Source organism: Ipomoea nil, unplaced genomic scaffold (assembly GCF_001879475.1).
Source record: "Ipomoea nil cultivar Tokyo-kokei standard unplaced genomic scaffold, Asagao_1.1 scaffold0706, whole genome shotgun sequence".
Classification (NCBI taxonomy): Eukaryota; Viridiplantae; Streptophyta; class Magnoliopsida; order Solanales; family Convolvulaceae; genus Ipomoea; species Ipomoea nil.
The window spans coordinates 2219854-2242579 of NW_017617134.1; the positions used below are offsets into that span (position 1 = coordinate 2219854).

Consider the following 22726-nt stretch of genomic DNA (forward strand, 5'->3'; position numbering starts at 1 on the left):
TCGCGGCATCGCTTGGCTCGGCTGCATCCTCGGGGCCGAAGGGAGACAGGCCGGGATCAGGGACCTCGTCGGGAAGGGTCGTCAAGACCAGCTGCAGGTCGTCGCCCTCAAGCACCTCTTCCATTATTGCTTGGGTCTTGGCGCGCATCTTCCTTTGGCCGGACTTAAAGGCCCAATGCCCGAAAGTACAGATCAGGTCTTCCCCGATCTTGTTCTTCCTCAGCTCGCGGAAGAGCTTCTCGCCCGACGCTTTGTCCCGACAGAGGAACCTCGTCAGGTCACCGAGATTGCCTAGTCGGGCTTTAAGCTCCCCGGCCTCCCCTAGCGCCTTCCGGGCGGCCTTTTCTGCGATCTCCTGGGCCGCCTTCGCTTTCTTCAGCTCGGCCTGGAGCTCGGTGATCTCTACCACTCGCCGGTCGGCGAGCTTCTTCAGAGCATCGGCCTCATTGGCCAACAGCGCTCGGTGTTGAAGATGCTGGGCCGCTCGGGACAACTGCAAAATCAATCGTGTTAGCCCGAGCAGTGGCAGTTTATATATTTAAAGAGAGGAAGATAAAGAACTTCTTACCTCGACCAACTCCATGCCGATATTTTCGGCCACCTGAACGGGAGTCAGCTTCGTCAAGTCCTCCTTGATCGACCGAAGGCTCCCGATCCGCGTGAGGATTGCCGCATCCCCTGTGATGGCCCCGACCGGGGGGCTTGGACTGCCCTGTTTCTTCCGCCGTTTCAAGGCGCTACCCTCCTCGGCGTCCTTCTCGATCGCCTTCTCTTTGCCCTTGCGAACAGCCGTCCGGGAGAGGAGAACGTCGGACGTCTCGACCACGCCCCCTTCGGCGATGGTGACGGTTGTTGCGCTTAGTGGGTGAGCGGTCGGGATCTGCTGATCGCCGGACGACCCGGCTGCAGTTTTCTTCTTCCCGAGCGCGATCTTGGCTCGGGGGGCTCGGGGTGCATCCGCCTCATCAAAATTTTTCGTAGGCGCCATCTCTGCAAATGAAGAGTAAACAATTAGTGCAACGTCAAGGTCCGAGCGGGGAGTTAGGGTCGGGAAAGTTAGATAGGTGTTAGACCTTTCTTGATCGGTTTGGCCCGAGTAACCGCTATCGATACGCCCGTTGGTCGGGGTTTGTATTTCTCCTCCAGGTTGTATTGAGGTGGCGGCAGTCGGGCAGCCTCGTAGCTTTCCCTCGACCGGAATACCTTGTATTCGTGGATCTCATTGGAGATCCGGAAGACAGCATCTCGGAGGGCCTGACTCTCGACCGGCTGAACTTGTTTCGTATAGTGTGTGGACCAGGTCCGGTCGACCGGGAGGATCCATGGGTCGTACTCGACCGAGAAGATGCGGTTCTTCCATCCGCGGTTGTTCCCGGGCAGGTTGTCGATCGTGCATAGATGAGCCCGGGATTGTATCATCAGAAAGCCGCCCCCCGTACTTTGCTGCTAAGGTCTTGACCTGGTAGATAAAGTTGAACAGTTCCATCGAGCAGGCGACCTCATGCCGAGCGCAGATCTGGGGGAAACACGCCAGGATCCGGTGGGCGTTCGGGCATATCTGAGCGGGTACTACCCGGTAGTAGCCAAAGAACGCGGTCAGGAGGCCGGAGAACGGGAAAGTGATCGGGGCCATCAGGGAGTCATAGTGCATCCCGATTCACTTTCCCAGGTGGCGTTCCACTATATTACCTAAAGAACGCCGCGTATCGAATCGAACTCGACCGCTCAGCCTTGCGGCGATCCTCGATGCTTCACCGGTCGTCAACAAACATTCTTGTTGTTCGACGCTTTCGCTGTTGAGGAAAACGAGCTCTGGTCTGGCGGCTGGTACGGCTGGCTCGTCCTCCATTGGCTCGGGTGTAGCTTCCCGATCGTGGGCAGAAGAAGATGCTCTGGGTTCGTCCCCTATCGTTCGGGTGGGCGTTTCCCTAATGACCTCAACCGGGGTTTCGCGGTCGGCTGTCTAGGTATCGCTGTTGCTCTCGCCGCCGCTCGAGCTATCTGAATCACTTGACCCCGAGGAACTCTTTGAACTAGAGGAGTTCTGGCGCTAGGGGGTCTTGCTCGGTCGTTGAATGACCTCGACGCTTTCAGGCGACGACGCCTCAATGTCCACCTCCTCGCTTAGTTGCTCGACTGCGTCGTCGTAATCCGCGCCCGAGATGTTTTGACTATCCGAGTCCAACATTTGCTTCTCCTAAAGGGCGGTCAGGATTTCAGTTAACGGGTCGGGTATGGTCCGGTCGTGGTTAGTTAAAGCCCGTAGTCGGCCGTTGTGGGTTGAAGTAAAAGCGGAAAAATAACGAGATAAAGAGGTGAGAACTTACCGATCAGTTAACGTTCGCAGAGAAGGCAGAAAGTCTTTAGCTCGATCACTGTTCAGTGTTGGTTGCTCGGGACGCTCCGATCGACTTTCACAGGTGGTAGAAGTTCAAATGAATTTCAGAAAGCCCTATTTATAGGAGAACATTTGGGCGGGAAACGACCCACTTGCGCGACGCTACCATTACAAACTTCGAGGCATGCAGAAGCCGACACGTGGCACGACAAGTAACACCTGTCCGGTCGGGATGGCAGGCCGGTTAATGGGATTTTTTCATCACGTCCCGTTTTTCCCCGTGCGGTCAAAAAGGCTCGGGCTGGGGGGCTTTTGGTAGGATATATCCCGACCGTTATGCCACGTTTTTTTTTTTTTTTTTTTTGTTATTTATGCAGGTTTACAGGTCGGACATTTCTAAAGGAATCCGGTCGGATCCGACCGGCATGTCTCCTGACCGATGTCTTCGACACCCGATGGATGGCCCTTGAACGAGAGATCCGAGAAGAAGCACGTGGCAACGTTACCCGCTGACAGGCAGGGCTCGCGGGGTGAAGACACGTGGCTGCTACGTGGGTTACATGCCGGCCGGCCAGAATTGTGTCTCCGGCCTAGCGGCTATAAATGCCCACGGCGGTTGTAGCGGGGGGGGGGGGGGGGGGGGGGGGGACTTTTGGAACGATCGATAGGCTATTGACAGAGCAGCCCGACCGCAGTCAATCGGCTCTCGGAATAGCTATTTTAGATTGTATTAGGTCCTTCACCCGATCAATAAAGACTTTACTTGCTTTTGACTTGACCGTGTTGACTTCTTTGACCGCATTACATTGAATTTACACTATCATGTGTTTTTTATCAGAAACGCAAGTCCTAATGTTTTTTTTTTTTTTTTTTTTTTTTTTTTTTTTTTTTTAGAATTGTCCCAAATTAAAAAGTATCTCATTTTTTCCAATACTTTCAAAAATTGTCTATTTCAGGCAATTCCTATAGCATTAAGATTATCACACCAAAGATGTGGTTTATTATTATTATTATTTTTTTTTTGATTCAGATCCAAAGATGTGGTTTATGAGTAACAGAAATGCATCTACTCAGAGACGGAACTAGTGTGGGGGCTGCCCCCCACCCAACCCCTTTATATATATATATATATATATATATATATATATATATATATATATATATATATATATATATAGCATTCGATATTATATAAAATAAATATTTATGTTTAAGTTGCTAATTGTTTGAGTAGCTTAGTTAGTTGAACTTTTTTTTTTTTTTTACTTTAAGAAAGTGTATGGTCATAGGTTCAAATCTCATTAACAACATTTTTCTTATTTTCACTTGTTTATTTTATCTCTTTCCTTCCTTCCCAAGATAAATATTTTTTTGTCTACTTTCATTCTTTTCCAAGATAAATATTTTTTAGTCTACTTTCATTCCTTCCCAAGATAAATATTTTTTAGTGTACTTTCATTCCTTCCCAAGAAAAACTTAAATTAAAGTTGATTTAACTAAAAAAAATTAAATTAAGACGTATTTATGAATTGTCACCCCACTCAAGCATATTTTTAGCTCCGACTCTAACTATCGTGTAATATATCAAAAACATTCTATTGTAATTTATAATGTATTTTGCATTTTAACCCTATTATGAGTGTTTGATATTTTGTAATTAATATTTTTAACGTTATTTTTCGCCTCCACTCACAAAATTCTCTAGCTCCGTCCCTGCATCTACTTGTATTAAGGATTGTGCAACAGATTCCCGTTTTCTAGTGACCCATGAAACCAAATTAGTGCCAATATATTTTCCAAAAAATGACTATAGTGGATTTTCTATAATCAGGAGAGCCAACCCAATTAAACTAGGCAAATTATTATGTGGACCTGAATCCACCTTGTAAGGTGGACTCAGATCCAAATATACATAATTTATATACTGAATGTTCACAATTTATATACGGAATATTTACAATTTAAATATTGAATGTTCACAATTTACATACTGAATGTTCACAATTTACATACTGAATGTTCACAATTTTATATACTGAATGTTCACAATTTACATACTGAATATTTACAATTTACATATTGAATGTTCACAATTTAAATATTGAATGTTCACAATTTACATACTGAATGTTCACAATTTTATATACTGAATGTTCACAATTTACATACTGAATGTTCACAATTTACATACTGAATGTTCACAATTCAAATTATAAACATTCAGCATATAAATTGTGTATTTTGACCTAGGTCCACCTTGCAAGGTAGAACAAACCAAAGACCATTGAAATTGCAGGCACATAATAAGTTTGTGCCATTTTGGATCAGGGTTTACGATGTAAGGTGGACCGTGGTCCATCGTATAATTTGCCAAACATCCCGATTCCAGACAACAACATAGATGATATATTGTTATACCATGAATCATGGTTCATATTGCATTGTGAACCTTGATATACAAATTCTATACTAAGTTAACACATCTTGTACCTACAGTTAACATTTCTGTACATGTAAACAAATAACTTGATAATTGGTGACACATAATATGATAGTTACATGTACAGAAACTATCAATTGCAGTTACAAAATGTATCAACTATAGATACAGAATCTGACTTGATAATTGCTGACACTAATATGATAGCTACATGTACAAAAACTGTCAACTGCAGGTACAAGGCGTATCAACTATATAGATACAAAATTTGAAGGTTATTTTTGGACCAGAATTTATAATGCAAGGTAGACCCCGGTCCATAGTATAATTTGCAATAGATGATGGTCCAAATGTAGTGGACTAGTCGAAGAGCCTATTTTAACCCATATACAAATTTCTGGAGCTTGCAAACATAAGTCCAATAGGAAGTATGAATATAGATTTTTCAGTTAAAGTTCCATTCTCAAAAGCATTATCAATGTCTAGCTGCCAAATATCTCATCCTCTAGATACCACCGGATTGAGAGTTTCTAATACAATTCTTGAAAAACAATAAAAATAAACAAGTCATAAACCAATTGTGTTTTGGATTTGTTGATTAGCTTGGAAATATAAATTTGCACTAATGATCCAACCGTTATATCCTGAACCCAGCAATACAGATTCATTTTTACTTTTTTAGTATATTGCAAATTCATTTTTAATGTACTACAAATTCATAACAGCTTGAAGACCAGTCCTGCAAAGTAAGAATAACTATAAATATAATAAGATTTATGATTTATAATATGCTATTTTATCCAAACAATTTTAACTATTTTAAAATCATGTTTTATTAAGATTTTTAACTTCGCATCTCTTTGTAAGTGTTGTTTTATAAATTTTTAATAATAATTAATTTATTATTTATTATGATAACAATATTATTGTTTATAAATATATTTTTTGAATATTATTGATTTTATTATAAGACGGTATATTTTACTCTTTATAAGCTTATTTGATTTTAAATTGTTTATTCATTTTTATAAACACCTCCCTAAATCGACAACACCTCCCAAGAAGAAGAAGCAATTTCAAGTGACAAATAAATATAACACCCGATACAATTTAAGTCTAAATTTTGTGACAATAATGATGACACAATTAATAATGACGGATAGATGATTATCTTTACTTTTGCTAGTTTTGGTTGGAAGGACCACTAGATTGTGATTTTTGTTTTTTTTTTTTTTACTACTTTGATGGTTACGTTGTGATTGTGAAAGTTACATTGTTAATGTGAACAACTCTTGTTGGAATATACCTTCTTTTTTTTTTTTTTTTTTTTTTTTATTAGTGACCTTGGTTCTTAATAGCAGCGTGCTTGTGCTTGGTTATTAACATGCAACATACCATTTCATACAATTCGTTTCAACATAGCAGTTTCATACAACTGTCTACAAATTAAAAGTTACAATCTTTGAACTAAATAAAGGTTCCATTGTTGACCAACTTACCGTTTCATACATAATTGTTCAAAATAAAGGTTACAATGTTTGAACTAAAAACTTAAAATAATTGTTAACCAACTTACCATTTCATAATATGAACTAAAAACTTACAATAATTGTTCAAAATATCACCTTTGAACTTTACATATTGAAATACATGACATATGTTGAGGGTATTAAAATAAAATGTACATTATAACATAAATATTAACTTTTTTTTTTGTCAGACCACAAGGTGTCCTAAGTAGACCCTGACGGTAGGAGGCACCTTTAAGCCCGTTTGCACCGGGCCGCCCCAATTAAGGGGTAAAGTATTGATTAGGTTTATTTTTCCATACGAGAGGGTTTAAGCCCGTTCGCACCGGGCCCACCCAATTAAAGGGCATAATGCTGATCAGGTTGATTTTTCAATACGAGAGGGAGTTTGAACTCCTGACATCTCTTAAGAGACAAGAGTGCATTTCAATAGTCTAATCAACCAATCGCCTCACCCATCAAGTACTCAAAATTGTAGCTGAGTCAAAGCAACCTGCCTGAATAACTCCTCCAGTCTTCCGATCCATCAGAATCAATTTGTAATTCAACTACAATCCAATTTGTTACGAAACACAATTACATTGTTTGATTGGAAGAAATTGTACACAAAATTGTAATTCTCTCCATTTGTGAAATTGAAGTTCATAGAACTCCCCTATGAATTCTAATTCGATAGAGAAAATTTCAATTTTGGTCACATGACTATAGGGGCATTGTTAATTTCAACATTTGACTTTTAAAAGTGTCAATTTAGTACCTTGACTATGTAATTTTTGTCAATTTTGGTCACTTTGGCCAAATTGACGGTCAAATTTGACCGGAAAAATTTAATCTAACATTTAGTCTAGAAAGGATCAAAAGACGATTTTGCCCCTCAGATTATATACTAAATGTTTGATTAAATTTTTCCGGCCAAATTTGACCGTCAATTCGGCTGGAGTGTCCAAAATTGACAAAAATTACATAGTCAAGGCACTAAATTGACACTTTTAAAAGTCAGGTGCTGAAATTAACAATGCCCCTATAGTCATGTGACCAAAATTGAAATTTTTCTCTAATTTGATAGTAAATGAAAAAAATAATAAAATTACAGCATTACCTTTGATGACTATTATTATTAAGAACATTTTAGTATTTTCCTTCAAATTTCCAGAAATTCTATTAAACCTAAATTAATTTGAATTTCTACATTTCTTCCAACCACGTCCTCTCAACACGTATGAAGTATGATTCTACACGGTGATAGACTCTTCCCATTTCTTCATCAATAAGTTATGTCGTCAAAGTCTTCTTCGTAGTTTGAATTTTAGTCGAAATACTTTGCAGAGAATTGAAGCTTATAATTATTTTTGATTCGTTTTTCCAACGTGAACGTGAAGGGGGATCGGAGCTTCTAGTTAAGGATGGACTATTTCGCACACTTGCCGGAAGGCTGCATATCCGAAATCCTTTCGTTGACGTCGCCGGAAGATACCGCGAGATTATCGGCGACGTCGAAGGGGTTCAAGGCGGCGGCCGAATCGGACTCTGTTTGGAACAGATTTCTTCCGCCAGATCTCACCGATATCATCTCAAGATCGGCGTCTCCGGTGGTGTATTCCAACAAGAAAGAGCTTTACTTCACCCTCTGCAACTCTCCCATTCTCCTTGACGACGGAGCCAAATTGGTGCGCCCAACGACGGGGCCAGGACATTATTTGAGTGGAGGCGAAAGAGTAAAGGTAAATTAAATTTAAAAAGTTTAAATATAAAATATCAAATATGAATAAGATTGTTAAGTATAAAATACATTATAAATTACAATACATGATATTCATATATACTTTTCGATTGTCCTGTTCTTCAAACAGAGCTTTTCACTTGATCGAAGGAGTGGGAAGAAGTGCTTTATGATTGCAGCAAGACAACTAGATATTATATGGGGAAACGAAGACCATTGCTGCCAATGGGCATCTCTCGCCGACTCCAGGTAGGTTTTCCCCGTCCCATTGTTTCATTTGTTAGATAATATAATGCTACTGAATATAATCTACGAGAAATGTAACATCGTAGCAGTGATTAGTGTTTACTCTCATACCATCTCCAACTTAAAACATCAAATTTTACACTAAAAGAATATTCACAGCATATTTTTACACCAAATTTTTTTCATCTCCAACCCATTTACACTAACTTTTATTCCTAAACTAAAATAATGTATATTCTCATAAATTAAAAGTTTATATTTATACTTTTATATTTTAATATAACATATAATAACATATAGTTGTAATTTAATAAATTCCAACCGTCTTGTTTTAGTAGTTTTGATGAAAATTTTCAAATTATATAATTTATTTTTAATAATATACCAGTTTAAAAATTTGACAAAATATGTAAATATATATGTTTAAAAAAAACAAAAAAGATACAAAAGAAATTATATATATAAAAAAAAAAAATCAACAACAAAACAGGGCCAAATGGAAAACAAACTGTGACACAAAAAGAAACATCAATTTGTCAATACGGCGTTGATTGGAGCTCTCCTGCGCCATTTTTATTTTTTTGTCAATTTGGTGTTTTGACGGGTTAGTTAGAAATGTCTTAGAAATAACGTTAGGTAGTATATTCTTCTCAAATCCCAAACCTTAAGGGCCCTTCACACCCCGGTCCGATAAAGTATTTACGTTAATTAGTATATTGGTATTATTAGGAGCGTTATGCTGTGCATATGCAAAAACAACATCGCTTTGGCGTCTAACTTAAAAAAAAAAAATCAGAATTACATAACTACACATCCATAATTTCACTACACTTCCAGAATTGCATAACTACACTTCCAGAATTGCAAAATTACACTTCCAGAATTGCAAAACTACACTTCCAGAATTGCATAACTACACTTCCAGAATTGCAAAACTACACTTCCAGAATTACATAACTACACTTCCAGAATTGCACAACTACACTTCCAGAATTGCAAAACTACACTTCCAGAATTACATAACTACACTTCCAGAATTGCATAACTACGCTTCCAGAATTGCAAAACTACACTTCCAGAATTACATAACTACACTTCCAGAATTGCATAACTACACTTCCAAAATTGCAAAACTACACTTCCATAACTTTATAACTACACATCCATAATTGCATAACTACACTTCCAGAATTTCATAACTAAAAAATCCAAAATGAATGAACCAAAAATGAATAACATAATATTGTTGCTGAAATCGAAACTGATTTTTTTTAAGTAGGGCGCGCGTTTTATGCAAAACGACGTCATTTTTGCATCCGTATGCACCATGCAAGGTACATACGGATGCACAGCATAATTTGCCATATTATTAGTAGTATGAGTTCCATAATTTAAGATGCATGTATAAAAACAAACTTAATCATGCAATTCAACCAAACTACACTTAAACTACATAATTAAGGCCTTAATTAAATTAAGCATATCTTCTTCTTCTTTTTCAATCTTTGTATGCTGAGTTAATACCCAAAATGGTCTCCAACTATAGTAATTTTTCCTAATTTTGTCCTAAACAACTTTGGTGACCTAAAATAGTCCCAGACTTTTGTGTTTTGCTCAATTTAGTCATCTGTTTGCTATTCCGTCAAATTGGTCTTAAATAAATGGAAAATTCAATAATATCACTATTGACATTTCTTTACTTTCAACCTGCGAAGTGAGAAATCCCTCTTTCTTATACGAATTACACCCAGAATTACTCTTAGACCTAGGAATTAAATTTTATATTCACAGGTTTAGGAGTGATTCTGGGAGTAATTCGTAAAAAAAAAAGAAAGATTTCGCACTTCACATGTCTATGAGTAAAGAGATGACAATATTAAAATAACTGAATTGTCTATTTATTTAACAACAAATGGACGAAATAACAAATAGGGGACTAAATTGAGCAAAAACACAAAAATTTAAGACTAAATTGAGTAAAAATACAAAACTTTGGGACTATATTAAGCCACCAAAATCATTCCAGACAAAATTGAGAAAAACCACTATAGCCGAGGACAATTTTGGGTATTAACTCTTTGTATGCTCTAATGCTCCATCTTTGTATGCTCTAATGCTCCAATTCTCTGGTAATATGATTGCGGCTAAATTGAGGTCCACGTAACGGCATGCAGGTTCTCAGAGGTGGCTGTTATCCGGAGAATCATATGGTTTGATATTCGGGGCAAGATCGCAACTAAGATGCTCTCTGAAACCACAAATTACGCAGTTTATCTAGTGTTTAGATTCGCAGGCAGCGCCTACGGCCTTCAATCATCACGAGCGTTGGTTAGATTGGTTAGTCGAGAGAGCAACGAGGAGGATGCACAAAATGGAGCAGATAATCTGGTCAATCTATTTATCGGCGGCGTCCGGCGGCAAGAGAGAAGCGACGGATGGATGGAGGTGGAAATGGGTAGCTTTTACAACGACGCAGGAGACGACGGCGATGTGGAAGCGCAGTTCATTGAGTTGTGGCCCTTCAGGTGGGAGAGGGGTCTTATTGTTCAAGGTTTTGAGTTCCGCCCTAAATGACAAAACTCAATCGTTACGCTGTGGACACGGTTTTATGTTCATAATTACTGAACTATATTCTTATAATTATAAATTTATATATTCATAATTTTTGAACTTTATATTCATAATTATTGAACTCTATATTCATAATTACAGAACTCTATGTTCATAATTACTGAACTATATGTTCATAATTATAAAGCTATATGTTCATAATTTTTGAATTTCATATTTACAATTATTAAATCTCTATATTCATAATTACAGAACTATATGTTCGTAATTATGTTTGCAACTCTATGTTCATAATTATAGAACTATATGTTCATAATTTTTGAACTGTATATATTTATACTTATGAACAATTTTGAAACCGTGTCCAACTTGCAAGGTGAACACGGTTCCACTACAATTTTCCATTCAACACGCTCTTGGCTCTTGCTTAATATTCATTCTTCCAAAAGGCTGAACCCTAATCCTAAGGGTCCCTCACACCCCGACCCGAATATTCATTCTTCCAAAAGGAAAAACCCTAATCCTAAGGGTTAGGACCCCCACACGACAGAGCATTTGGGATAGAGGCTAAATTTGTGCACCTCCACACTGCTGCTGGTGAAACTCGATCCCGGGTCATTCTTCCAAAATTTTACTTTTGTAACCAGTTGAGCTGCCCATGCGTGTTCTTGCTTAATATTCATAACAAAAAAAAAATGTGGTAAATATTCATCTGGGTTTGTAAGTTTTGTATTTCTCGTTATCATTTGTCTGTTTGCATTGTGAAAATAGAGTATAAGTAGAATACTACCAAGTATTATAATATGGAGTATATTCTAAAATTTTACAGTAATGTTTATAATTTGGATAATTTAAAAATAAAGATTGAAAAAAATGTGTGATCTTTGGAATGATTGTGTTAAGAATAATGAATAATTAAAATAAGGGAAAACGGTATTTTTGACCCCTCAATTGTTTTACTTTTAAAAATTTAGCCCACGTCAATTGATTTGAACAAATCTAACCCTTTAATTGTTCATAATGTGGTACATTTGACCCCTCATATTATATAATTAGAATTTTTTTTTAATAATTTATATAATTTATTTATTCAAAATTTAAAATATTTTTTATTATAAACAAATACATAAATTAAAAAAATTAAAAAAAAAAAAAAAAGAACAGGCCACCAGACAATGGCTGTTTTCTTCACGAAGACGGTCGTGGCTGTCCTACGTCCTGCCACGGCTGTCTGTGAAGAAGACAACCACCGATTGTCCAGTGCGGACAGTCGGTGGCTGGTTTTTTTTTTTTTTTTTTTTTTTTTTTTTTTATAAATAAAGAATTGTTTATATTATGTATTTATTTATAATAAAAAATATTTTTAATTTTGAATAAATAAATTATATAAATTATTAAAAACAATTCTAATTCTAATCTAGTTGGAAGGACCACTAGATTGTGATTGTTCTTTTTACAATACTTTGATGGTTGTGATTGTGAATGTTACATTGTTAATGTGAACATCTTATGTTGGAACACATCTTTCGTTTTATCAGTGACCTTTATTCGTAATAGCAGTGTGCTTGGTTCTTAACATGCAACATACAATTTCATACAATTCTTTTCAACGTAGCAGTTTAATACAACTGTCTACAAATTAAAGATTACAATATTTGAACTAGATAAATGTTCCATTATTGACCAACTTACCATTCCATACATTGCATAATTGTTCAAAATAAAGGTAACAATGTTTGAACTAAAAACTTACAATAATTGTTGACCAACTTACCATTTCATAATATGAACTAAAAACTTACCATATTTGATCAATAGGAAAATTGCTAGCCTTTGTTTATCTCAAACTCCCACAATATATAGTTATATATAACTAAAACTATGAACACTACAACTACAATAGCAATACACTTGATCTATAACTTCACTTCTTTCCCCACACCATTTCAACAAGATCTTAGTTTCACTTGTAACTTTGTTATAGAATATTCTGTGTGATTGAGTATCCTATATTTTAGGAAACTAAAATATTAGCATACCATATCAGTTTAGATCCAGCTTGTATTTAAGGGGTAGTTGACTAACCCTAAAGAGACAGAGAAACAGGAAGGACTCTCTAGAGGTATTATCCTCTCTCTAGTATTCTAACATGGTATCGAGCCAGTAGAATATGTTGTTTTTTTCGGCGTCTCCGATCGTCACTACCGGTCCAGGGCCTCTTGCCGTCGTCCGGCGACCTTGCCTGGAAAGTTTCCCGGCGATCTGACCTGCGTGTGAGCCTCACGCGCCACCGTCGTCCGCTGCTTCCGTCCACACGCGCCGGCGCGTGCGCCATCTCCGGCGACCGGAAATCTTTTCGGCCGGTCTTCCCAGGGTCACCTGAGTTTGGGGGTCTCGATTCCGGGCTCAGTTTGGACCAGTTTCGCATCGGTATTTTCGGTTCTAAGGTCAGGTTGTTTCGTAACCCTTCGGCTCAGTTTTTTGCGTGATTTGTGATCTGTTTGGGGTCAAATATTTGTGGATGGCTGAGAATAGGTCTGTGGTTGTCACTGATATAGTTCCTGTTAGTTCTAAAATCACGGATTGTAAGCTTAATGACTCTAATTACTTGGAATGGATTCATGTCATTAAACTTTATCTTACTAGTTTGGATAAGAGTGACCACCTGTCCAAACCTTTGGCTAACCAAGACGCTACTTGGGTACGAGATGATGTCCGTTTGTTCCTACAAATCCGTAATTCCATTGATGAGGGTATTGTTGGGTTCATTAGTCATTGTGCCTCTGTTAAAGAGTTGATGGAGTATTTGGAATACTTGTACGCTGGGAAGGGGAATGTCACTTGTGTTTATGATGTTTGCAATCTTTTTTCCGTACTAAAAAACGTGATTTGTCTCTCCATGCATACTTTATGGAATTTAAGAAGACTCATGAGGCACTTAATCAGCTTATGCCATTCACTGCTGACATTAAAGAGCAGCAAACCCAACGTGAACATTTGGCTGTTCTGAGTTTTTTGACAGGTCTCCCTTCTGAGTATGACACGGAGAGGTCTACAATTTTTAGTAGCTCTGCAATCCCTTCTCTTGCTGATGTTTTCCCCCGTCTAAGTCGATCGGTGCAATCGCAACCAAATATGCTTGAGGCTGCCATCCCATCAAACAATGCTCTTGTTGGCCGTCATCCTCGCAGTGGGAATGGAAAAAATTCTCAGGGATACGCTTCTGGTGGTATTGTGTGTCATTATTGCCATAAGCCTAGACACATAAAAAGGGACTTTCGGAGATGGTTGAGGGAACGAGGAAATCCAACTGCTAATGTTGCATCCACAACTGAGGCGTCTTCCAAGATGGTCACTGTATCTGCTGATGAGTTTGCCGAGTTCTCTCAGTATCGAGAATCTTTAAAGCGTTCATCCTCCTCTCCAGTCACTACTATTGCTGACTCAGGTAATGCAACTACGTGCCTTCTCTCATCCTCCTCCAAGTGGGTTATAGACTAAGACTAGGGTGCCACGGATCATATGACAGGTAACTCTAGTTTGTTTTCCACGCTTTCTTCTCGCTCACATAATTCCCCCGTCACTTTAGCAGATGGTTCTACCTCCCATGTTCTTGGGTCCGGTACAATTACGCCCATCCCTTCGCTCCCCTTGTCCTCTGTCTTGCATCTACCCAACTTTTCGTTCAACTTAATTTCAGTCAGCCAGCTTACCCGTGCTTTAAACTGTCCTGTTACGTTTTTCCCTGATTATTGTCTGTTTCAGGATCTTTTGACGAAGAGGGTTATTGGTAAGGGGCGCGAGTCTGGGGGCCTCTATGTTCTTGACACCATGAGGCGAGAGCTTATTGCTTGTTCAGGTGCTGTCACTCAGTAGAAGCTCATTGTCGTTTGGGGCATCCTTCCCTTCCCTTGTTGAAGAAATTGTGTCCGCAGTTTTCAAGTTTGTCTTCTTTACATTGTGAGTCGTACAGTTGTCCAAGCACCATCCTGTGCCTTTGAGTCCTAGAGTTTACAAACGAGCGTCTGCTCTTTTTGAGTTAGTGCATTATGATATTTGGGGTCCGCGTTCTGTGACCTCTAAACTTGGTTTTAAGTATTTTGTTACGTTTGTTGATGATTTTTCTCGAATAACATGGTTATATCTAATGAAGTCTCGTTCTGAACTTTTTGAGGTGTTTTGTGGATTCTGTGTTGAAATTGAGACTTAATTTGGTGCTCCTATCAAAGTTTTACGTAGTGACAATGCAAAAGAATATTTTTCGTTCCCCTTTGTCTCTTATATGCATAATAAGGGTATGTTACATCAGTCCTCTTGTGTTGATACACCTTCCCAAAATGGGGTCGCTGAACGAAAAAATCGGCATCTACTTGAAACTGCAAGGGCCTTGATGTTTCAAATGTGGGTTCCCAAGCAGTTTTGGGGTGATGCCGTTTCCACAGCTTGTTTCTTGATCAATCGAATGCCCTCTGCGGTCTTGGGTGGGAAAACACCTTTCCATACTCTGTATCCTTCAAAGCCTATATTCCATATTGACCCGCGTATATTTGGCTGCGTGTGCTTTGTTCGGGATGTCCGTCCCCATGTCACCAAGTTAGATCCCAAGTCTTTGAAGTGTGTGTTTCTTAGATATTCCCGTGTGCAAAAAGGGTATAGGTGTTACTCTCCTGAGCTTGGTAGGTACCTTGTTTCCATTGATATTGTCTTTCATGAGGACGTCCCTTTCTTTCCTTCATCCCCAGATGCTGTTCGTAAGGGGGAGGGGGGGGGGGGATGATATATTGATATATACGGTAACGTCGTTTGTTCCTTCCCCTGTTCCTACCCCTCCTATCTTACAAGTGTATTCTTGTCGACCTCGACCTGACGCACTCGTACCGGCACCGCCTCCCATTCCAGACTCGGTACCGACTCTGTGCCCTGACGCCACCTCTGTGTCATTTGATCCAGTCTTACTTGATGAACGTCTGTTTGCCACCCGGAAAGGTAAATGTACCTGTACTTATCCTATATCCTCTATTGCATCATATGATAGGCTGTCACCTGCCTCGTGTTCTTTTATTGCTTCCCTTGATTCTATTTCCATTCCTAAGACTGTTAGGGACGCATTGTCCCATCCTGGGTGGCGAAATGCCATGATTGAGGAGATGAACGCTTTGGATCACAATGGTACTTGGGAGTTGGTCACTATGCTTGCGGGTAAAAGATCTATTGGTTGTAAATGGGTGTTTACTTTCAAAGTTAATTCTGATGGGTCTGTGGCTCGATTGAAGGCTCGTCTTGTGGCTAAGGGATATGCCCAAACTTATGGAGTTGATTATTCTGAAACTTTTTCTCCTGTGGCTAATCTTACTTCTGTCAGGTTACTCATCTCAATGGCTGCCATTCATGATTGACCTTTGCATCAGCTTGATATCAAGAACGCCTTTTTGCATGGGGATCTTCATGAAGAGGTATACATGGAGCAACCTCCTGAGTTTGTTGCTCAGGGGGAGTCTGGGAAAGTATGTCGTCTTTGGCGATCATTGTATGGGCTGAAACAAAGTCCATGTGCATGGTTTGGAAAATTTAGTCAAGTTGTTGAGAATTTTGGGATGGTGAAAGGGAAATCGGATCATTCCATGTTCTACAAGTGGTACATGTATCATCTGGTTGGTGGTTTACGTAAATGACATTGTCATTACAGGGAGCGACACCGAAGGGATTTTGTCTCTCAAGTCATTTCTTCACAGTCAATTCCAAACAAAAGATTTGGGACCACTGAAGTATTTCCTGGGAATCGAAGTTATGAGGAACAAAACAGGTATATTACTCTCCCAACGAAAATATGTTATTGACTTACTCTCTGAAACGCAAAAACTAGGTACTAAGCCATGCAATACTCCCATGATACCGAACTTGCAATTATCAAAGGAGGGGGAATTGTTTGAAGATCCTGAGAGGTATAGGAGATTGGTTGGGAAGCTAAACTACTTGACCGTAACCCGTCCAGATATTGCATACCCAGTTAGCGTTTTGAGTCAGTATATGTCATCTCCAACTATTGATCACTGGACAGCTATAGAACACATCTTGAATTACTTAAAGGGAGCCCCGGGACACGGAATCTTGTATAAGAATCACGGTCACACTCGGATTGAGTGTTTTATTGATGCGGATTGGGCAGGTTCCAAAGAGGATCGTAGATCAACAACTGGATATTGTGTTTTCTTTGGAGGTATCTGGTTTCCTAGAAGAGTAAGAAGCAGAATGTAGTCTCTCGTTCGAGTGCAGAGTCTGAATATAGAGCGATGGCACAATCAACGAGTGAAGTAATGTGGATACACAACCTTTTGTATGAGTCTGGTTTCAAAGCTCCAATTCCTGCAAAGCTATGGTGTGATAACCAAGCTGCTCTTCATATTGTATCCAACCCGGTGTTCCATGAACGAACTAAGCACATAGAGATTGACTGTCATTTTGTACGTGAGAAGATACAACAAGGGTTAATCTCCACAGGATTTGTGAAGACAGGAGAACAACTCGGAGACTTATTCACGAAAGCCCTTACTGGAACCCGAGTCAGTTATTTGTGTAACAAGTTGGGCATGATCAATGTCTTTGCTCCAACTTGAGGGGGAGTGTTATAGAATATTCTGTGTGATTGAGTATCCTATATTTTAGGAAACTAAAATATTAGCATACCATATCAGTTTAGATCCAGCTTGTATTTAAGGGGTAGTTGACTAACCCTAAAGAGACAGAGAAACAGGAAGGACTCTCTAGAGGTATTCTCCTCTCTCCAGTATTCTAACAAACTTCATTATTTTGTCATCCTGTTGATTTATCCGTTTAAGCAAACCTGCGATTATTCACTTCGATCGACTACACATGGGAGAATCATACTAACTCATGGATTAACATCTCACACTCCTCTGCATGAAGTGCGAAGATAAATGCCAAATAAGCAATAAATTATAAATAAATTTAAAACTAATTTTTTTTGAACAACTGGGAAAACACTTACAGTACTCTCAGGGCAATGCCAAAATATTCCACCTAGGTTTTCATTTGTCCATGAATTGAAGTGAGAAACTTTAATTGTCTTCCACAATGACAATGCTCCACTGGAAGTTTTTCACCAAATACGAAGTTGTCGCTGCATGTATTAGAAGAAGGAGATGAGTTCTCCATAGCTTGTACACACCCACAATCACAATGCGAATTACGTACATGATGCAATGAAGAATAGGGGAAGAAATGTTCTTATTCCGAGGATCTATTTTTAATGAAGAAATTTTTACTTTCCTTTGGACTGACGATTTTATCCTTAAAAATATAATATTCGACATTTCATAACAAATTTGGTTGGAAGGATCAATACTAATAAAAAATAAAATTAAATATCAAAATTGAAAAACTAAAGATCGTGCATCAAAAGTAATAAGATCCCATAACTTATATGACCATAAGTGAAATTAATTATTTGGAATTTTCTTGAGTCTTGTTTGTAGAATTTGATTCTTATTATTTATTTTTATTTTTACTTTTAAAAACAAAAGATTGGCACAAAGCTCCGATCCTATGGTTACATCAATAGTCTAATGGACTCAAATATAACATTTTTAGTATAGTAAGATTCCTACGTTTGATTCAAGTTATTTAATAAGATAACAAATGTTTTATTTGATTGGTTATGGAACATTACTACGTTTGGTTGAAATTCCCATGGAATAAAATATACTCTTCAACCAAACATGTTTATATTTTATACCCCGGCTCAAGTATTGATGCTCAAATTTATATATGACCTCATTTGGAATAGTAACTTCATGACACTAGATCACAAAGTCATTGGCTCCTAGCTTGGCAATCTAATATTCCTCCTGTCTCATTTTATATGTCCTACTTACTATTCATTTGTCAAACTAACTCTTTCTTTTTGTTTATTTTGTTTAGTATTTTTTATTTATTTTTAAATTTGATATTTTTTTGTGTTTAATAATACTTTTAGTGTAATTTTTAAATATATAAATTTTATATACTAAATAGTAAATACTAAACTTAATATTATTGAAAAATTAAATTAAAAATACATTCAGTTAAAGTCTCGTTAATCAAAATATAATCTCAGATTTTGTGAACTAAATAGCCGAAGAAAATGCAATTTAAACGCATTCCCATGTCTAATGTCTAAACCACTTTCGGTCTTTCACTTTTGTCCTCTTTCATGGGAGAGAATTTTCTCATTTCTTCTTTACTAAGGTATGTCGTCAAAGTCTTCTCCGTCGAACCTACGCAGCCAATCTTAATCTATCTTTGTGCGTGTCGTCTATTATCGCTTCTTTTTTCCGACGTTAGGAAGGGGATCGGAGCTTATCGCCAGGGATGGACTATTTTGCAACCTTGCCGGAAGGCTGCATAGCCGAAATCCTTTCGTTCACGTCGGCGGAAGACGCGGCGAGATTATCGGCGTTGTCGAAGGCGTTCAGGGCGGCGGCCGCGTCGGAAACTGTTTGGGACAGATTCCTTCCGCCGGATCCCGCCGATATCATCTCGAGATCGGTGTCTCCGGTGGTGTATTCCAACGCCAAAGAGCTTTACTTCTCCCTCTGCGACTCCCCCATTCTCCTCGACGGAGGCAAACTGGTGCACCGCCGCTTTTCTTTTCCTCATTTATTTATTCCTAAGAATATTCTTGGTAGAACTTTAATTTATTTTAAATTAGAAATAATTTATGAACTTGTTTAGTATAATATAAAAAATTTAAAATAATAATTTATCTAAAAATAATTTTTTTTGAGAACCATCTCAAAATATTATTTAAAGTAGCGTTTCAAAATAAGTTATGACTTTTTAACTATTTTTATTTTTATAAATCTACAAAAATAACACTAATTACTATTCATTTATCAAAATCATTATTAGATCTGTTTGGTAACATAGTTAGTTTATCAGTTAATTTTGATTTTTTAACCATTATTAATTGTTTGTTTTTTTTTTTGAATTGTACTGGCTCTATTACAATGTAGTATCTATTCATATACTTTTTTAACCTACTGAAACACAAAGAATCAATAACACTTCTAGTGAGGCTCGAACTCACAATCTTCCAAATGGAAGTCTAACTCGGGTATCATTAGATCACATAGTCTTGGTAACATTCAATATAAGTGTTGATTAATTGTTTTTTTTTGTAACATTTTATTAATTCAAAATGCTAAAATTTTAAAAAGTTTGCTCAAATTTCAATAAACTTTTTAACAAAGTTATTTTGCATGTAATCTTCAGCTAATTTACTAAATAGTTTTTTATAATTAGTTAATACTATTAACTAATCAAATTTATTACAGAATCAACTAATAATTATTTACCAAACAGATCCAATATCTTTTCTCTTTTTTCTCTTTTTCTTTTTACATTTATTAATTAATTCACCAGTTATTATTATTATTATTATAAAATTATAAAATACTTTAATTTCAATTAGTTAGTTTATTAACTATTAATTTTTCAATTTTCAACTAATTTTTCTGCTATATTTCACCATTTGATTGGGATGTGAAATTGTGAATGAAACAGAGCTTTTCAGTTGATAAAAGGAGCGGGAAGAAGTGCTTCATGATCGCGGCAAGAGAGCTGAATATTAGTTGGGGGAACAATCGGAGTTACTGGGTATTGAAATCTCACCCTGACTCCAGGTTTAATTTTCTCCCTAATTTCTTTCACTCCCTCATATATCCATAATCTTTGAATCTTGGAAAGCTTTGCTGATATGGTATAAGCTCTCATCAATGGCAGATTCTCAAAGGTGGCTAGTCTCCGGTCAATCTGCCGGCTTGATATTCGGGGCAAGATCGGAGCTCAAATGCTCTCTGAAACCACAAACTACGCGGCTTATCTTGTGTTCCGATTAGTAGACAACCCCTACGGCTCTGAACCGGCAAACGCGGTGGTTAGATTCGCTAGCCGGGAGAGCGTGGAGGAGGCGGAAATGCGAGCTAATCGGGTGATATTATGCGGCGGCCAGTTTAAGAGACGTGGATTCACAAGGGAATTTGGAGGTGGAAACCGGCGGCAGGTTTGCCGGGAGAGAAGCGACGGGTGGATGGAGGTGGAAATGGGCAGGTTTTTCGTGGACGGAGGAGTCGACGACGGCGATGTGGAAGCGCGGCTGATTGAGACCTTGGACCTGAACTGGAAGAGCGGTCTCATTGTTGAAGGCATTGAGTTCCGGCCTACCTAAATCCAAAACAGCTCCACTCAAGCTTTTAAGATCAAATATTGGATCCATTTCCAATGCTCCACGCAAAGATGCATGTTAGTTGAGAAACAATGATGAACTCTGTTCAAAAATTGGTTTAAATTCACATTTGAAGTGGTCATTTGTAGTATTATTTTTAAGGAATAAGGGTCAAACACTTTTTAGGAATAAGGGTCAAAAAGCGGATTTTCATACGGAATCCAAACACTTAAAATTCGAAAAATATTTTTCAGAATTCATTTTTCGGGTTTTCAAACGGACCCATAGTCTAGTTCAATTTAGGTCGAGTTGTCGGGTCAAAATATATTCAGATTTTAAAAAAGATTTAATTAATTTGATGTATTATAGACTCAAAATAGATAATGGTAAATGAGAATTAGATTCTCAAAGTGTACTAATTTGAATTGGTGAGAGATTTTCTAAAGTAGCTTTTGTCATACATTAAAAATAGACAAATTCTAACTCATAAAATACATTATCTTAAAATTTCATTATTCTAACACATAAAGTACATTATACAGTATTCTAACTCATAAAATACATTATCTTATTTTAGAAATTTTATTATTCTAACTCATAAAATACATTATCTTACTCCATAAATTTCATTATTCTAACGCATATAAAGTACATTATTTTACCACATAAAGCACATTATTTTAACTCATAAAATACATTATCTTGCCCCATAATGTTCATTATTCTAACACATGTGAATCAAAATGATATCGTTTTAAACCGTGGTACACACAATAATTTGCCTTAAAAAGAGATTTGGATTTTCATCAATATATATACACTAAAACTTTTTTAAAAGTTTGAATTGTATAGAATAAAAAATCTTTATCGTAAGGCACATAAAAGCACACAAAGCATATTCATATTTTATACAAGAGTTAATCGCTATTTTGGTCTCTCAATTATTTTTCAATTGTCAATATAATTCTTAATTATTAATTACAACCAATTTGATTCTCAGATTGTTTAAGCTTCCGTCAATTAAACCTACTCAGAGGTAGATTTTTCACAATTTTAAATTTCATCAATTTAATCCACGGAAATGTTTAATTGATGTATTTTAAATAATTTGAAAATCAAATTAATTGAAATTAAAACCAAGGGGGCGTTTGGTTCATAAAATGTTATATTACCTTAGAGAATGTTAGATTGCTAGAAATGTTAGATTACTGTGTTTGGTTTAAAACTAAGGTATGTAAATAAGACAATGATAATAAGACAAATTGATTAAAATGTCAAAAGTCCAAAATTAATAATAAGATAAGGGAATGTGAGATTACCTAAGAAATTGGATGGTATCTTACATTCCTTTCCAATAACTAAAAACTTAATAGAGAGGTTATGTGATACTCTCTGGAAAAATTACATAACCTGAACTAAACATGAAAATCTTATATTCTAAAACAAATATAATCTTAGTTATCTTATATAACTTGAACGCAACCCTAAAAATTACATCAATAATTTAAAAATAATTGAAGAACTAAAATACTACCTCCGTCCCATTTTATGTGTCTTGGTTCGATTAACGATGCTTGAATGAAATTATTTTTAATATAATTTTTCATAATTTTAATTTTAGTATTTGTATACAAAATTTATATATTTTAAAAACTACATT

General features: G+C 37.3%; 1 protein-coding gene across 4 annotated transcripts; it reads left to right on the top strand.

Annotated features, from left to right (window-relative positions):
- Nucleotides 1-7554: 7554 nt before the first annotated feature.
- Nucleotides 7555-21522, top strand: LOC109176498 (putative F-box protein PP2-B12). Of its 4 annotated transcripts, XM_019325944.1 has the most exons (5): nt 18985-19088; nt 19185-19472; nt 20406-20524; nt 20625-21061; nt 21482-21522. In XM_019325944.1, exons 2-5 carry the CDS (start codon nt 19212-19214, stop codon nt 21496-21498), a joined length of 834 nt encoding a protein of 277 aa, XP_019181489.1. In that variant the 5' UTR covers nt 18985-19088; nt 19185-19211; the 3' UTR covers nt 21499-21522. The 4 variants fall into 4 exon arrangements, with proteins under 4 accessions (XP_019181487.1, XP_019181488.1, XP_019181490.1 ...); XM_019325942.1 differs by lacking the exons at nt 18985-19088; nt 19185-19472 and adding an exon at nt 7555-7974; XM_019325943.1 differs by lacking the exons at nt 18985-19088; nt 19185-19472; nt 20406-20524; nt 20625-21061; nt 21482-21522 and adding exons at nt 7557-8028; nt 8158-8276; nt 10448-10884.
- Nucleotides 21523-22726: the final 1204 nt, after the last annotated feature.

Bases quoted from the DNA above. Each gene is read 5' to 3' on its own strand.
- LOC109176498 (XM_019325942.1), top strand. From the start codon at position 7,711: ATGGACTATTTCGCACACTTGCCGGAAGGCTGCATATCCGAAATCCTT. The intron at 7,975-20,405 runs GTGCGCCCAACG...TGAATGAAACAG, and splicing joins TTGACGACGGAGCCAAATTG to AGCTTTTCAGTTGATAAAAG. The intron at 20,525-20,624 runs GTTTAATTTTCT...CATCAATGGCAG, and splicing joins AAATCTCACCCTGACTCCAG to ATTCTCAAAGGTGGCTAGTC.